Source organism: Vipera ursinii (genome assembly GCF_947247035.1).
Source record: "Vipera ursinii genome assembly, chromosome: 9".
Taxonomy (NCBI): Eukaryota; Metazoa; Chordata; class Lepidosauria; order Squamata; family Viperidae; genus Vipera; species Vipera ursinii.
In genome coordinates, this window is record NC_139523.1 from 13769808 (window position 1) to 13788518 (window position 18711).

The following is an 18711-nucleotide window of genomic DNA, read 5'->3' on the forward strand; positions in this document are numbered from 1 at the left end:
AAATAAAGAGCAAAGCTACCTCTTCTCCAATCTGCCTCTGTGGTGCTTGGCTCTGGGGAAGCGTGCATTGCACAAGCTCCCCCACCACACACAACCAGTTCCTTTAAGATCAACATGATTTGCTTCACTCGTTCATCCCCCAAAGTAATTCCATTACATCAGCCTGTCCCAGCGGCTCAGCCACTGGTGCAGTATCTTGCAGACCCTGTCTGGCAGGGTCTAGGAAGAGAGGCTTCCCTGCCATTGCCCCCACCTTATGGAATATTCTTCCCCCAGAGGTGAGGGAGACCCCAATCTCCTGGCCTTCCCAAAAGGAGTTCAGACAGAGGCTCTGCAGCCTTATGTTCAGAAGCCCAGGGGAGCACACAGCCATAGGGCTGGTTCATTCCCTGAAAGCCCTCCCTTCGCCTTTTAAGTAATTTTAATCTCTTACCTCTTCTTAAAAGTTTTTTTTAAAAAAACAAAACCTTTATATACAGAAAGTCCTCAGCTTACAACCACAATTGAGCCGCAAATTTCCATTGCCAAGCAAGACAGTTATTAAGTGAATTTTGCCCCATTTAACAACCCTTTTTTTGCCAAGTGATTCATTGTTAAATGAATCACTTGTTAGTTTAGTAACATGGCTGTAAAGTGAATCTGGCTTCCCCATTGACTTTGCTTGTCGGAGGATTGCAAAAAAGGGGATCACATGACCCCTGGACCCTGCAACCGTCGTAATTTCCTACCGGTTGCCAAGCGTCCATTTTGATCATGTGACCACGGGGATGCTGCAGCAGTCGTGTGCAAAACGGTCCTAAGTCCCTTAGTTCAGGGCTCTCGTAATTTTGAACACTCCCTGAACAAAAGATTGCAAATCAAGGACTATCTGTATACTGTTTTATATTTTAACATTTTATTGTATACCGCCCAGAATCCAACTTTGTGGGAGTTGGGCAGTGCAGAAATATGAAAAATAAAAATCCAGATCAATGGCTGTTTCCCCAGAAATTGTATCCAGGTGTTTCCAGCAGCATGATGTTTCTACTTCCCACTACCACCCCAGCACCCAGTCCTGATTTTGAGAAATATTTAAGACTGTTATTGCAGGCCTCTCTTCAGGCGTAAAGTCCCAGCTGTATATTTGCAACGCCATTCATATTCTCTCTCTCTCTCTCTCTCTCTCTCTCTCTCTCTCTCTCTCTCTCTCTCTCTCTCTCTCTCTCTCTCTCTCTCTCTCTCTCTCTCTCTTAATATACTGTAGCTGTATTAGACATTTTCTATTCCTCTCTGTCTCTCTGTGTGTGTCTCTGTCTCTGTCTCTGTCTCTCTGTCTGTCTGTCTGTCTCTCTCTCATAATATATCTTTATTAGACATTTTACAAAAATACACATAAACAGGGAAGGAAAAACGAACCAAAAACAGGGATAAAAGAGTAGGCTACAAATGAGTCAACAAGGGATTTGCAAATATCATGGAGACTATAATTTTCTAGCATGCTGTGAATGATTGTGAATAACTGGATACATCATATCATTTCAAAAGCTTGACAACTGCTATTAAACTATGAGCAAAGCATAAATACCCGGAACCAAGGTCAGCATAGTATAAATCATAATTCTGTAAATTGCAATAAATCCTATCATACTACTAAAAGATGATTATTTGGGAAGCTTTATAACATTAAAATACAGGCTTCATGTGGAGAGAAACCCAAATGTTGGACACAGTACAAATGCAATTGCAATTCCATTCCTATGCAATTTCTTCAACCCCAAACCTCAGGCTTGGAAACTTTTCTTCTCTTCTTAGCAAAAATCCCAGAGAATACAGGGGGGTGAATTTGATAGGCTTAGCATAACTTGTCCTCTTCATCTCCAGATTTGCACCAAACTGGGCTGGGGACTTTTGACCTTGGTGCCCATGACTGCTATCCAGGCTGCTTAAAGACCTCTCCAGAGCAGAGTTTCTCAAACCTTAGCAACTTTAAGAAGTCTGGACTTCAACTGCCAGAATTCCCCAGCCAGCATGCTGCTGGGAGAATTCTGGGAGCTGAAGTCCAAACCTCAAGACTGAGAAACATCACTCCAGAGAGTTAGCCCCAGAAGGAGCGCATGGGTTTTCTGACGCAGGAAAGGCTCAACAAATGCTAAATTGTGCCCAGTTACTGAGCAGGAGGGCTGCACGTAACCCAATTAAACCCCAGAGACTTCCAGCTGTAAAGCAAATCTCCTCTTATCTTACTCCTTACCCTCCCATTCAACAGACCACCTTGAAGCAGCTTCTCGGTGATCCCTCGCTGGCAGTCGTTCAGCTCTGGGGAATTGGCAGCCTGCCAGGAAGGAAATGGTGCGTTTGGGATAGCAGCGGCCAAGCTAACATAGGAAACCGTTGCCCACAATGAGGCAGGCTTTTTCGTGACTGCCTCGGCAGGAATTAACCATCATCCTCGTTGCCTTCTAGAGACTTTGTCTTGGCTATGCTTACTACTTTTTAACTGGGGGAAGCTGTGCCCAGGGGCCTCCAGCTGACATTTGCATGTTTAAAAAATAAATAAATCAGCAAACCCACACTCCATGCCCAGCTCTGCCCCTTACCAGGTTTTTGAAAAGAGCCGTGACTTCCCTGGTGAAAACAGCAAGGTTGAGGAAGCCAGTGGAAAGTTCGTGATTGTTCTGAGATAGGTGGTTATTGCCAAAGTGCTCCAGAGTTTCGCTGTATTGTTCCTCATTCTCCACGTGAGCTGAGGGAATAATCAGGGCAGAGGAAAATAAAGGTGAGGATGGAAGATCTCGGCAACTCCGAGATCCTCCTCAGCAACGGCGTAAACATGAATTTAATGAATTGCAACAGAAGAGCCAGCCCATCGGTTTTTTTTACTATGGGTTGACCACCGCCCTTTTAGGGCAAGAAGTTCCTACTGGTGGAAACAAATGGCAATGCATAAATGGCTTGATTCCCTTTGCACAAATTGCTTGTTGGAATTCTTGCGAGTGTTTCTAGATAAGTCAGGGCTCTTCAAACTCGGCCCTTTTATGACTCATGGACTTGAACTCCCAGAATTCCTCAGCCAGCGTGCCTGGCTGAGGAATTCTGGGAGTTGAAGTCCATGAGTTATAAAAGGGCTGAGTTTGAAGACCCCCTGAGATAAGTGATCTGATAAAGCAGGGCTCTTCAAACTTGGCAACTTTAAGACTTGTGGACTTCAACTCCCAGAATTCCTCAGCCAGGGCTGGCTGAGGAATTCTGGGAGTTGAAGTCCACAAGTCTTAAAGTTGCCAAGTTTGAAGACCACTGTGATAAAGCAATCCCTTGGTATTTTAAAATAAGGCATACAAACTACAGAGAGTCCTCGACTTAGAAAGTTCATTTAGTGACAGTTCAAAGTTACAACAGCACTGAAAAATGTGACTTATGACCGTTTTTCCCAGTGACGACCTTTGCAGCATCCCGATCGTGTGATCAAAATTCAGACGTAAAATGGGGAACCAGATTCACTTAACAACCGGGTGACTAACTTATCAGCTGCAGTGATTCACCTCACAAATTGTGGCAAGAAAGGTCATAAAAGGGGGTAAAACTCCCTTAGCAAATGTCTCACTTCACAACAGAACTTTGGGGCTCAAATTATGGTCATAAACTGAGGACTACTTGTTATGTCTGAAAAGAGAGACTCTGAATCAACTCCTTGGTTTGCGATACCGACTTTGACTAGTGCAGGGGGCTTCAGAGTTGGCCCTTTGATGACTTGTGGACTTCAACTCCCAGAATTCCTCAGCCAGCGTGCCTGGCTGAGGAATTCTGGGAGTTGAAGTCCACAAGTCATAAAAGGCCCACGTTTGAAGACCCCCTGGGCTAGTGAATCATAGCAGACCAACATTGTTAGCCCTGAAGCGAGGCTAGGTATCGCAGGCCACTTATGAATCCAACCCCCAATTTAACGTAATCTGAGAGAACAAGCAGACATTCTTGGCTGCTGAGGAGGAAACCAGCTGTCAAGGAATGTTTATAAATGGTGTAGCCGCTGCAAGAAAAGCAGAAAAGTGTGAGGCGTCTAGAGAGGGGAGGCAATAAGCAAAAAGAAAAGGACCAGGGGAAGTCTGTGAGACGGAGAAGGGAGGTCCATTGGCTTTAGTTGAACCTCAGGGTGAATCAACATTTAATGGCAATATTTAGATCAGTGTTTTTCAAAGCTGACAACTTTAAGATGGGTGAACCTCAACTCCCTAATGGGGAATTCTGGGAGTTGATGTCTACATCTCTTAAGTATGAAAAACACCGATCTAATCGATGAGATACACATACTCCTTCGATGTTCCTTCTATAGAGCTATTCTGAAAAAAACATATCCTCCCCATAATTGATGGGTATCCTGGTCATTCGGAAAGTATTTATCTCCAGTGGCTGCTTAAGGACGAGCAGGCAGTGGCCACAGTGTCGATGGCTAGATTCTGCACAGCAGCATTGGGGATTCGCCAGAAACATCAACATTTTAGATCGTTTTAATAATCTTTTATAATAAATTTTATTACATCTTTTTATCCAGCACTGGACTACTATACTCAGCGTATTTTTATTGTCAGGTCAGTATGATTCAGTTTTTCTGAAGGTAGCTAGGTTTTGTTATACTGTCTGTAAAACTAGGCAGACCTTGGTCACCCACTGATTACATCAGACATGTCAAACACAAGGCCTGGGGACCGGATCCGGCCCACAAAGTGGTTTCATGCGGCCCACGAAGCCATCCTGGAAACAGTGAGGGAACGGCCCTCACTGCCTTGGCCCTGGCCCAGAGACCCTCCTCCTGCCAGAGACCCTCAGATCTGTCCCACTCCTGCCCAGGCCCCCATAGGCACCCTTGATGCCAACGATGTAGAGCTGGCCACGCCCACCCAGTAGGCCATACACACTCTAGCCACGCCCACCCAGTAGGCCACGCCCACCCTGGCCATACCCACCCAGCCCCTTGAGGGCAACCGCAATGCTGATGCGGCCCTCAATGAAATTGAGTTTGACACCCCTGGATTACATCATTAATTGTAATACATTGCTATGTCTTCTTGTGTTGGTACTGTTTAGTTTTGTTTTATTTGAATGTTTCTATGTTGCCCTTTGGCTGTAATAGTAAATGGATTGATTGAAATCAATTGATGCCTTTATAAGTCTTTGACTTGCAGCCATAATTCAGCCTGGAATTATGATCCTTAGGCAGGGCAGTTGTTAAGCAAGTACCACATAATCACATCCAATTTTACAATCTGTTCTGCAGCAATCATTAAACAAACAAAGTGATGGTTAAATGAACCCATTTTCCCCAATGGTTTTTTTTTTGGCTAGAAACCAGAACGAAATGCCAGAAATTAGTGAGAGAGGGGGAAAAAAATCACTATCGTGTAAACTCAGGATGTTGCAAAAGGCTGTAAACATAAAAGGTTTTACTTTAGAGATTCTGCTTGAGGGTATGAGAGTTGTAATTATTCTCCTCCTCCTTGGTGGGGGGCAGTTTTTGCCTAGGTCAGGGGTAGGCAACCTTGGCTCTTTTAAGACTCGTGGACACAGCACAGCTGGCTCAGGAATTCTGGGAGTTGAAGTCCACGAGTCACAAAAGAGCCAAGGTTGCCTACCCCTGGCCTAGGTCTTGTAGATGGCTTGGATCAGTGTTTTTCAACCTTGGCAATCTTCAGATGTGTGGACTTCAACTCCCAGAATTCCCCAGCCAGTATGGGACTTCTAGTGCAAGGTTAGGCAACCTCTGTTCTTTTATGCTGACTCAGGAATTCTGGGAGTTGAAGTCCATGAGTCATAAAAGAGCCGAGGTTGCCTACCCCTTTCCTAGTTGAAGTCCATACACTTCAAAGCAGCCAAGGTTAAGACACACTGGCTTTGGTGCATACAGCTTAACATACAACTGCTTTCAAACTTGTATCTACAAACCCACAACACGGGCGATCAGCCAGATGGCCTCTTTGGCTGATGCACCAGCTGATAAAAGAGCATTAACTTACTGAGCCCAGAAACATGAATCGCTTTCACATATTTCCTGATCCGCTGAAGAATGGCTTGGTCTCCATCCAAATTCTGAAATACAAAAAGGGGGGAAAAATTGCAAAAGCTTTTAAATGTTGGGCTAATGTAGCTGATTTAAGCCCCCTTTCAAAACAAAAACCAAAACCGTGATGTCCTTTGGAAAACTGTATGTCACAAGTATTCTCTTAACCAGTGGCAGAGTTTATACAAAATAAAACTTTGAACCACTCCAGCTGGTTAACGCAGCTGTGTGCACCTGTCACCAATTATGATTAATAATTGGCATAAAGGAGGTATAAACATTAACCTAGCCAGGATGATTGAATGTATGGCGACTTTGCATCAGCTGTAAAATATCTAGAACAGAAAGGGGCTGTTGTCTGCCCATCTTCAACCTCTCTGAGGACTTCTCCTTGACCATGGTAGAAAATTTGGGCGCTAAGCTACATAAACATTTAAAGACAGCTTTTTCACAGGGTTATTTCTAACCCAGACTTAAGAATCCCATCTGGCCTCATTTGTTTGTAATGCTGTTACCCATTCAAAAATTTTGGCATGAGATGGGATACATCCACCTCAAAATGAAATAGCAGACGAGTGCCTGGCTTAAATTTATGATGTGAGTCAATAAGCAAAGATTGCAGGGACAGATCTTAGAAGAATTCTAGGACCAACTTCAACCACAGAACAAGAGAGGGCAAGGCAAGGAAGGTCTACAGTTGCAAGAAAAAGTATGTGAACCCTTTGGGATTACGTGGAGTTTTGCATGAATTGGCCATAAAATGCGCTCTAAACGTCATGTAAGTCACAACAATAGAAAAACACAGTCTGCTTAAAATAATACTACACAAACATTAGCTGTTGTCATGTTTTAATTGAACATAAGATGGAAACATTCACAGTGCAGGGTGGAAAAAGTATGTGAACCTTTGGACTTAATAACTGGTTGACCCTCCTTTGGCAGCAATAACCCCAACCAAACGTTTCCTGTAGTTGCAGATCAGACCTGCACAAGGACTATACAGATAGTCCTTGACTTACAACCACTTGTTTAGTGATAGTTCAACAGCAGTCAAAAAAGTGACTTGCAACTGTTCTTTGCACTTATGACAGTCACAGCATCCCCCACAAGAACATGATCAAAAATTAGGCACTTGGCAACCAGTATAGCAACAACAAGAGCACTTAGATTTATATACCACTTCACAGTGCTTCACATCCCTAAGTGATTTACACAGTCAACCTATTGCCCCCAACAATCTGGGTCCTCATTTTACCAAACTCGGAAGGATGGAAGACTAAGTCAATCTTGAGCCGGTGAACTGCAGGCATCTGGCAGTCAGCAGAAGTAGCCTGCAGTACTGCATTCTAACCACTGTGCCACCTCAGTATGTATTTATGATGGTTGCAGCATCCTGGACTTGTGTGATCACCATTTGTGACCTTCCCAGCTGGCTTCCGACAAGCAAAGTTAATGGGGGAAGCCAGATTTGCTTAACGGCCACATGATTCATTTATCTGTGGTGATTCACTTAACAACCATGGTGTAAAAAGTCATATAATTCAGCATGGCTTAACAACTGTCATGCTCAGCCACTGAAATTCTCGTCTCAATGGTGGTCCTAACTCGAAGACTCCCTGTATGTAGCATTGACCCTGAGCTTTAAAAGGTTTTTGCCATTGCTCTAAACAACAACAGACACAAATGTACAAGCGACAGGAAAAAGATGGGAAAGGCTTGAATCAGCAAAGAGTTAATTGCAGTTTGGCGAAGCTTCAGTCGTGATAACAGTGCTGGAAAATACTTGAGGAGTGTAATCGTTGGCAGGAAAGGCAAGTCATTGTTTAGGGTCAAACAAGGGATAACATTTGCAGTGATGAATAAAAGAAAGACCGTTTTATCACTGTTGGGAAAGTCAGCTTGGAGAACTATCAGTTCTTTGACTGCCTCCTTTGATCCAATGAAATGTTAGCATTTTGCCTCCTGATTTTAGAAGTTGGTAGAGGTGCAAGGAAAAGGGGCACAATGGCTCAGCAGTTAAAAAGCTCGTCACCCCGTGATGGGGTGAACTCCTGTTCCTTGCCTCAGCTCCTAGCAGTTCGAAAGCATGCAAGTGTAAGTAGATAAATAGGTACCACTTCGGTGGGAAGATAACAGCATTCTGTGTGCCTCGGTGTATAATCATAGCAACTACATTACTACGTAAATGTCTTTGGACAATGCTGGCTCCCTCAGCTAAGAAACAGCGATGAGCACCGGGGTGGTGCTAAAGTCGGGCATGACTGGATGGGGGAAACATTTACATTTACCTTTACCTTTAGAGATGCAGGGTTAAAACTGGTGAAACCTATGGAATTCACTCATGAACCTGCCTCCTCTGGTTTAACTTATAACCATTCATTCAACAACTGTTCATAGTTATGATGGGGCTGGAAAAAAAGGGACTTATGGTCCATGCCCACAGCAATCTTACGGTCACAGGATCAAAATTTCGGCACTTGGCAACCAGCAGCATCCTAGGATCACGTGACTGCCATTGATGAACCTCTCCATGGGGCTTCTGACAAGCATAGGTCAGGAGGGGAAGCCTATTGCCCACCTGATTCACATGACGACTTTGGGGACTGGCTTAACGACTGTGGGAAAAAGGTTGTAGAATTGAGTGCAATTTACATTACCGCTTCGCTTAGTGATGGACATTCCGGTCCCAATTGTGGTGATAAGTTGAGGACTATCTGAATCTGGGATTTGGAGAATCCTGGAGGTTCTCACATTAATGGCTACCCCGGGCTTCACTAGAAGAATTTTAAAAATCCATGCCTTTGTGGCAAGGAGTCTCCTTCAATCTGAGCTGGGAATTCCATAGATGTGTCCATATCGTTCCTTGGCCATAGTAAACAGGCTGTTTTGCCACTGGCCTCTTCTGAAATGTTTTTCCCCTTCCCAATCAGATCTGTAACTTTGGATATTCCCTGGAGAACTCCCCACCCCACCCTCAAGTCCTACCCACACTTCTAGACAAAGCATTGGGTTGCAGGAGCTGTCCCATTAAGCCTGCTTGCAGAGTTGATCGTGATAACTGCATTTTTCACAAGAGAAATTCCTGGAAACTATCTGTTTGCATCACACATGCACACACACACACACACACACACACACTTATTATTACCACTATTATTATTCTTTTTGTTGCTGGAATTTAAAGAATAAAAAGAAATATCGAAGCCGGGATGCCAAACACCATTTTTATTCTTGACGTCTGTCTAAAGCCCTGCAGGAAATAAATATAACAGCTAGAGGCTGGAGCTTCTCAGCATGCTAGCTTGGTGTCTATTTTTTTTAAGTTATAAGACTCTTCAAAATATTAATCAAGCGAGCAATGAGGTGGCTGTTGCCAAGGGATGCAGTTGCTAAGGGACTTCTTCATTCCTCACCTGCAGGGCCCTTTCTCAGTTAAGATGCATCACCTAAACCAGGGGTCTTCAAACTTGGCCCTTTGATGACTTGTGGACTTCAACTCCCAGAATCCCTCAGCCAGCATGCCTGGCTGAGGAATTCTGGGAGTTGAAGTCCACAAGTCGTAAAAGGGCCAAGTTTGAAGACCCCTGACCTAAACTCTAACACCAGATTAAACTTAATGTGTGTTCTTCTGCACAAGCATTTACTCCAGTGTTTCTCAACCTTGGCAACTTTAAGGTATGTGGACTTCATCTTCCAGAATTCCCCAGGCAGCCAAACTGACTCCTCCAACTAGGAGGAGTCCAACTAGCAGGGTCTCTAGGCAGAGAAATCCTTTCCCCTCTGCTGCCAATTCTCTTTTGCCTGGGGCTGAACCTGGAATTCATTGCCTGCAAAAGATCAGAGAGGCTGTGAATTTGCCCCAAACTATCACAGTCAGACTCCAGTTTCTCCCATAGCTCACATGACAAGAGAGTTCACCTGGGCAAGTCAGACATGACAGCAGAAATCTTGGCATGCCTGATCTTGTTAAAGGAACTGCAGGCAAATCGTGGGAGGGGTGTCTCTCCCAGGTGGGTCATGTGCACAACAGAGACAGGCTGTCAGGCTGAGGGATTATTATTATTATACAGCAAGTGCTGCAAGAGGAATCAGACTAGAAGGAAGGAAACACATCATTGCAACACAGTGCAAAGCTTGCACTGCTGTTTATTCTCCTATTAGGAGAGTGCAGATAGTCCTTGACTTACATCCATTTGTTTAGCAGCCATTCAAAGTTATAATGCCAGTGACTTACAACCAGTCCTCGCACATACAAGCATGGCAGCATCCCCAGGGTCACATGATCAAACCTTGAGTGCTTGTCAAAGAGAATAGAGAGTAGAGTAGAGTAGAGTAGAGTAGAGTAGAGTAGAGTAGAGTAGAGTAGAGTAGAATAGAATAGAATAGAATAGAATAGAATAGAATAGAATAGAATAGAATAGAATAGAATAGAATAGAATAGAATAGAATAGAATATGGAAGGTCTTCTAGTCTAGCCCCCTGCTACCATCTCTGACAAGTGACTAGCCCCTTCTTAAAAATCTCCAGTAATGGAGCACCCACGATTTCTAGAGGCAAGCTGTTCCACTGGTTGATTAACCTCACTGTCAGGAAGTTTCTCCTTAATTCCAGGTTGCTTCTCTCCTTGACTAGTTTCCAACCATTGTTTCTCATCCTTCCCTCTTGTGCTTTGGAGAATAATTTGACCCTTTCTTCCTTGTGGCAGCCCCCGAGATATTGGAAAACTGCTATCATGTCTCCCCTATTTCTTCTTTTCTCTAGACTAGCCAAACCCAAGTCCTGCAGCCATTCTCCGTATGTTTTAGCCTCCAGGCCTTTGATCATCTTAGTTGCTCTTCTCTGAATTTTTCCCAAACTCTCAACATCTTTTGTGTGATATAGTGACCAAAATTGGCTGCAGTATTCCAGGTGTGGTCTTACTAGGGTTTTATAAAGCGGTAATAATACTTCGCGTGATTTTGATTCTATGCCTCTGTTTATACCCAGATTGTATTAGCTTTTTTGGCTGCTGCTGCACACTGCTGGCTCATAGTCAGATCCAATGCAGTGGAGCATCCCTGGGCACCCATCTCCAGACAAATGACTCAGCCCAAGAGATGAGATCCTGAATAAAGAAGAAAAGTAGACTCTTTTCAGAAAGAGAGAGAGAGGAAGGACATCTGCTCTGCAGCTGGAGATGTCCTTACAAAACCCCCTTTTCTCCAATTCTATTAGACCTACAGATCTTTCTGTGCAAGGATCCCATTTACACTTAGCATTCCAGAGGAGGCCTTGAAGCCCTTCCAATGGACTTTGCCAGCCAGCAAGAATCACAGTAAGCTTCAAAAAAGAGAGTCTCGTTGGAAGCATCTCTCTTTATTACATAATGGACACTAGTCAATCAATGGGTCCATTCTCCATCTTCTCATCTCAATAAAGTGGGTACCAGTTAGTACAGCATACACGCTGCCAATTGGCAAGGAAACCTGGCCCGAGAATGACAGCAATGTAATCTAAATTTAGGAGGAGCGTAATACATACTCACAAATAAACAAAAGGAAATCCTTGGGAGCAAGACAGAGACTGGCACACGCTTCTCAAGTGTGGGCAGTCTGGGGAGCTGCCATGCCAAGGAGTCCATAAACGGAAATAAGGCCAATCCATGATTATAAGCACCAGCTCCTGTCCAAGAATTACAAGATGCCAAGAATTTGCATGCCAGCTACACACTGTCCGGTCACTGGTTTTTCACCTCCAGGAATTTGAATCATCAAAAGGAAAAGCAAATATAGAAACTGTACTTTAAAGCCAGTTCAGAATACACCACCTTACTCAACTTGGCAACGCATCAAGAGACTTGGTGGAGCAGTGGGCTAATGCCTCCTTAAGTAACACCAGCTGCCTGCAATTAGTGCAGGTTCAAGTCCCACCAGGCTCAAGGTTGACTCAGCCTTCCATCCTTCTGAGGTAGGTAAAATGAGGACCCAGATTGTTGGGGGCAATAAGCTGACTTTGTAATAATGCCGCTTGGGGGGGGGGCGAAAGTCCTAATAAGCAGGCATATACATAGAATGAAGGTTATTGCTAAGCACATTGATTTGTGCTTTAGATTGTAAGCTGCCCTGAGTCTTCGGAGAAGGGCAGGATATAAATGGGATTAAAATAAATAAATAAATAAATAAATAAAATCTCTAGAGTCAGTTTGATGTAAGGCACCAGCTAGAAACCGGAAACCCTCTAAGTTCCCAGACACATTTTCCTCCCAGGAAGAATTAAGGCATGGAGGGAATTCTCCTTTCACACTTAGCAAGGCCCTGCTTCCCTCCAAAACATGAAGATTTCCTGTATATCAAGACATACTATAACTATTTCTCAGGGTACGTATGAATTTGCATCTGGACATTTCATGTAAAACAGGACCTCTTGGGGGGGGGTGTCATTCATTTTGTTTTTGGTGGGGAAATGGAGGTGGCATAAAAGTGGCTTTTTTCATGTTGCTTTTGCCACCATCACTATCCCATTAAAAAAAAACTAATCAGTATACAGTGCATTGGACCAAAGCAGGGGTCTTCAAACTTGGCCCTTTTATGACTTGTGGACTTCAATTCCCAGAATTCCTCAGCCAGGCACAATTCTGGGAGTTGAAGTCCACAAGTCATAAAAGGTCCAAGTTTGAAGACCTCTGGACCAAAGGAACAAGAATGTGGGCAGCTTCCCAAGAGGAGAAAGGAAAGAGATTCAGATAGTCTGAGGATTGCTAGTAAAACTTGATAGCCCAGAAGGTTATGAGGTCTTTTAACTTTATTGTTGGGGGTGGGGAGGAGAGAGAGAGAGACCTGGTAAATTTCCTAAACACTCTTCAGTCTTGGAATGTGCAGCATCCAGGATAAGAGCTTTGCCTCCAAACAAATCTAAGTTTAACCCACTAGGCCAATAGAAATTAATGTTTTAGTTCTAGTTCCTTCATTGGAAATGCCATTAAGTCATTCTGCAAAAGAGGATTTTGAAGAGGGATCCAAGTTAGGTTAATGTCCCTCAACTTTTTTTCATCTATTGTTCATTTTTACAATTAGGGTCAAATGGTTTATATCAGTGATGTCTAACCTTGGCAACTTTAAGCCCTATGGATTTCAACTCCCAAAATTATCCAGGCAGTATGGGTGGCTAGGTAATTCTGGAAGTTGAGGTCCACAGATCTTAAAGCTGCCAAAGTTGGACACCCCTGGCCTAAACTATAGAGCTATGGAAGAATCAAACTATTAGGAAGCACAGCCTATATTAGAAGTCCTGATGATCCATAAGCACCATACAATAGCCATATCAAATTGATCCCAGTATCGTAGAGGTCTTGTTTGTATGACATGCTTAAAGAGGTTCAAAAAGGGAAGAAGAATACAACAGCACTTAGATTTATATGCTGCTTCACAGTGCTTTACATCCCTCTCTAAGGGGTTTACAGAGTCAGCCTAGTGCCCCCAGCAATCTGGGTTCTCATTTTATCAACCTCAGAAGGATGGAAGGTTGAGTCAATCTTGAGTCAGTGAGAATCGAACTCCTGGCAGTCGGTAGAACTAGCCTGCAATACTGCATTCTAATCACTGCACCAACACAGCTCACCACGAATGTCATATAAATATCCTGATCCATTCAAAAGCAGGAATAAAAAAGGGTAGTTTTGACCCCAAATAGCTTCAGTCTTTGAGTGAAGCTTAAGTGTCTACAGTCAACCTTACCATGCAGACAAGGTTAAAGCTACCCCCAACAACAGGGTATCAGCAAGCTGTTTTTAGCACTTCTCCTGTGGTCACTTGTAATGAACCATAACTGGTTGAAGGCAGCCAAAGTGAGAAGAATAGCACAAAAACTCACAGTCAGATTAAAGTCAACATTTGTGTAGAAGAGTTTTCTTAATTAATTTAATTAATAATTTAATAATTTAATTTGTATACCGAAGGACTCAGGGCGGTGAACAGGGCAATACATAATAAAAAACAGAATACAAAAATTAAAAAGTGATTAAACCATTATGCCCGTAATAATTAATACATATTAAAATTAAAACTATTTATAAAAACCCAACCCCATCCCGTCAGACCAGGCCAGCTTGTTCGAAAAAAAAGGTTTTGAGATCGCGCCGGAAGGAGCGAAGGTCAGGGGCCATCCGGAGCTCAACCGGTAAGCGGTTCCAAAGGTCTGGCACGCCCACAGAGAACGCTCTCCCCCTGGGGGTCACCAATCGGCATTCTTTGATCGGAGGCACCCTGAGGAGGCCCTCTCTGTGGGAGCACACTGGACGGAGGGAAGTTGACGCCGGCCGCAGGTGTTGCCGTAGGTAATCCGGACCCATGCCATGAAGGGCTTTGTAAGTCATCACTAACACCTTGAACCTCACCCGGAGAGCAACCAGTAGCCAATGCAGCTCGCGGAGCAAAGGTGTAACATGGGAGTATCGGGAAAGCCCCAAGACAACTCGCGAGGCTGCATTCTGCACCAGTTGAAGTCTCCAGGTGGACCTCAAGGGCAGCCCCATGTAGAGAGCATTACAGTAGTCTAGACGAGAAGTCACGAGCACATGAGGGACTGTACGCAAGGCATCCCGGTCTAGATAGGGCCGCAACTGGCGCACCAGGCGGACCTGGGCAAAGGCCCCCCTAGTCACAGCTCCAATATGCTCTTCCAAAGAGAGCTGTGAATCTAGAAGGACCCCCAAGTTGCGAGCCCTATCTATTATGATGATCCCTTTGGAATTTAATTGAAATCTTGGAAGCCTGGGAGATATCCAAACACTTGCAATGAAGACACGATGTTCAGAAACTCCCCTCTTGGAACTATCAATAGAATAGAATATTTCTGGCTCAGGATGGAACTGTGAGTCCTTGGTACTCTCTGAGCTTGGCTGTTTTCTTGCAAATGTTCCATTACCAAACTAGATCATATCACCCATGCACTGATGATCTTACCTAGTTTGGTAATGAAATGGCTGCAAGAAAACAATCAAGCTTAGAGAGCACCAAGGTCCTTTCTTGAACTTCATCATAAGGTGAACACCAAACCATCTGCACTGGAGTTTAATGGAAACGTTTCCTCCTTCACTCAACACTTGCCCCATCCCCAAATATCCAAAAGCAATTTCTTTCCCATCAAAACTCAAGAAAATAGAATAGCAGACGACCTCTTTGGCATGCCCATAATCCTTATTAATGTTCATTCAATGTATCATGATCTCCTTCAGTTAATTGGCAGGTGCATCCAAAGAAAGCCCAGATCTTCCAACTTTCCTTCTTCTTCTTTTAGGGCCAATGCAGATTCAGAAAACAGAAAAGCAACAACAGAAGCATGTGATGTACCTCTCTGGGAATTGAAAGCAGGTAAGGACTCACCTGGTTTTTTTTTAAAGGGAACCAAGAGCCCAGGTTCTATGCAGGTAAGACAAGAGTCTTCCATTCTGAAATAAAGTATTTGATTGTCCCAAAATCTCACTCAGACTCAGTTTTCAATCAACACAATGAATAGGAGCTTTCATGATAAACAGAAATAAATATGTGCCCTGCCTCCTGCTTCTAATGAATCAAATCTTTATTATGGCTATAAAGCCAACAGGACAAGAAAAAAAATGGGGGACATATAGCAGAAGAAAAATTAATACAGAATTGCAGAATACACACAGTAATGCGAAATTGTGCAACCCCAGCTGAACAATGGTCAGGCAGGAGCAAAAAAAAGACAAAGTCACATGCTCGGCCAAGAAATTCTCTCCTGGTACATAATGTTAGTACTTGGGTAATATTTGTAGTACATTGAGAGCTGCCCAGAGTTGCTCTGGAGTCCAGCGGTACCAAAATAAAATTAAATAAATGTTCATTCAGAATGCCAAATGCCTGCTAGGCTCCCAGACTTTAACCAGCAAAAGCAAAGACCCTGTGTAGAAAGTTTCCCCTCTCCTTCAAACTGCCCCCTCCCCCTTGAAACAATGGCCTCTAAAACATGTTAAATTATTTTGGTGCAGGAGAGATCATAAGAAACAGGGTTTGCCCAGTGTCTTGAATATTCAACCACGCACAGAATCCTATTTCCAAACCAGAGACAGCAGGGTGGGACAATGGAGAGAAGGATTAATTAATTAATGACACTGGCAAGCATTGCAAACTTGAGGGAGTCTGTGTTGCAAACTTCATACAAATCTAAATCACAAGAAGATTTAGAGGAAAGCAACTTGCTTTTTCGGTATTATCTACTTCTTGGCAATTCCTGAAGTGCCCAGAAACTGTGCTGTCAAACAGTGGAAACTTTCTATCTGAAGAGCCAGAGGGGGTAAGGCCAATATTGGATCAGTTTTAACACAGCTGAGTAATTAAACATAAAAACACATAAAATCCTAGAAAATCCCAGGTCACCTGGAATCTTGCAAAACTCTCGCTGGCTCTGGTATTTGGTGACGGAATAAATATTTATCCCAGAAGTCAGTAAGTTTATCTGGCCACAGACATGTGGATTAAGGGCACCGTCTCAATGCCAAATATTGAGACTCTGAGCACTCAAAAGCTTTACCCTAAATACCAAACAATTAAAAAAGAATGTGAAATAGATTTAGTTGCTTCCTTTTCCTTAGCTCAACCTTCTGATTTCTTCAGCTGACAATTTCCAACACCTTTTCTGTGTTCTGCAAAACGCTGAATACTCTGAAATGGAACAGTGTGATAGGTAGGCATATCGGTGGCAAAGTGGAAAAACAGTCTGTGATACAAGACTTTAGATATGACTATTTTTATTCATATAGTACTACACATGGAAATAAATTGCTTTTATTCAGATACTGTCGATACGGAGGAAAACAGATCCCTGTTTCTCAATACAGGTAGTCCTTGACTTACAACAACTGAGACCAAAATTTCTGTTGCTAAGTGAGACATTTGTTGATTTTTGGCCCATTTTACAACCTTTCTTGCCACAGTTGTTAAGTGAATCATTGCAGATCTTGAGTTAATACAACAGTTGTTACCGGTAAGTAAATGTGGCTTCCCCCATGGAATTTGCTTGTCTTAGAAGGTTGCAAAAGATGATCACGTGACTCCAGAATATTGCAACCGTCATAAATATGAATCAGTCTGAATTTTTTTTTACATGATCATGGGGATCTGCAATGGTTGTAAATATGAAAAATGGTCATGTGTCAATTTTTTCAGTGGCAGTGCAACTTTGATTGGTCACTAAAGAAACCATTGTAAGTTGAGGATAACCTGTGTTACAAATAAAGGGATGTTGCAAAAGAATTCGCAGAGATCCTAATATGATTTCACTGGCTTGTGGCCCTATCTCAGGAAAATGTGCACATCTCATAAAATGATAAGTCTTAAAAAAAATGAATGCTATTATGCAAGAACTGGTAACTAGGTGCCCTACAGATGCTCTAAACTATAGCTCCCACAATCCTTTGCCATAGGTCATGTTGCCTGGAGCAAATGAGAGCTGAATCCATAATTTCCAAAGGGACATGACAGTGGAGATGCTGCAAAGGGAGAAGAGGACCAGTTGTAAATCGCTTTTTTTCAGTGGAATTTCAGTCATGACATAAATAGTTGTAAGTTGAGGACTGCATCCATGTGTATATAAACTCTTACCAGGAACAATTTGCCCTCCTGTTTAGAAACATCAAAGATGTGTTTTCCTTTTTGTTCCCTGGGGTATAAAAAAACTAAGCCCTTTACAAAAATCACCATTCTATTAATAAAGAGCCTTGGTGGAGCAGTGGGCTAATGCCTCCTTAAGTAACACCAGCTGCCTGCAATTAGTGCAGGTTCGCATCCCACCAGGCTCAAGTTTGACTCAGCCTTCCATCCTTCCCAGGTAGGTAAAATGAGGACCCAGATTGTTGGGGGCAATTAAGCTGACTTTGTAATAATGCCGCTTGGGGGGGTGTATGAAAGCCCTAACAAGCAGGCATATACATAGAATGAAGGTTACTGCTAAGCTTGTAAGCCGCCCTGAGTCTTCGGAGAAGGGCGGGATATAAAAGGAATTAAAATAAAAAAATAAATAAATAACCCAAAGGCAGAGTCGAGCAGGAGCAATTACTGAAACACAGCCACCAGAACAGGGATTGTTTCTAACACCAGAAGGAAATGGCAATTCAGTTCTTCCACTGGCCTATTCCAGCTCCTGTGTAAACGTAATGCACGTAATTTAAAGTAAACATTTGCAGCAAGAAAGCTGCAAGCTCAAGTGAAGATACTGCCACAATTTCAGACAGACCGGATGTTTTACACTCAAATTATTGCTAGAATGAAAAAGGAGAAGGGGAAATGCCATGGAGACCGTTTACTGAAGATGTCGAAACAGATGTTTCAAATGAAATCCAAGATTAAATGCTTGAGCACATTTATTGATTACATTCATATTCTACTTTTTCTTCCAGGTGCTCCGAGGGAGAGGGTAGTCCATGATGCTGCCATTTCCCTACTCTTTTGTCCTCTTCCACACAAACTTTATGGCGGGCTAAAATGAAAAATAGCAACAGCTGAATGCTAATCTCACTAGCATTTGGATAAGAGAAACTTAAGATTCAATTCTCACGTATTTCCCCCCCCCCCAAGCAATACTCAGCTGGGACAAGGAAAGTGAGTTTTATCAATGAAATTTTGTTCAAAGCCAAAGATGAATTTTGATGCAATACAACAGCTTTGCATTTATTAAGTGGCCAAGAGGTA

The 18711-nt window shown here is 43.1% G+C and overlaps 1 protein-coding gene across 3 annotated transcripts in view; it reads right to left on the minus strand.

Annotated features, from left to right (window-relative positions):
* The window catches only part of ASAP3 (ArfGAP with SH3 domain, ankyrin repeat and PH domain 3), an 82119-nt gene that overhangs the window by 58152 nt on the left and 5256 nt on the right, over positions 1–18711 (minus strand). For all 3 annotated transcript variants that reach the window (XM_083369848.1, XM_083369849.1, XM_083369850.1), the window contains exons 3-4: positions 5985–6057; positions 2577–2722 (exon numbers count right to left, since the gene is read on the minus strand). In XM_083369848.1, coding sequence (XP_083225974.1) covers positions 2577–2722; positions 5985–6057 — 219 coding nt within the window. The remainder of the gene's footprint in view (positions 1–2576; positions 2723–5984; positions 6058–18711) is intronic.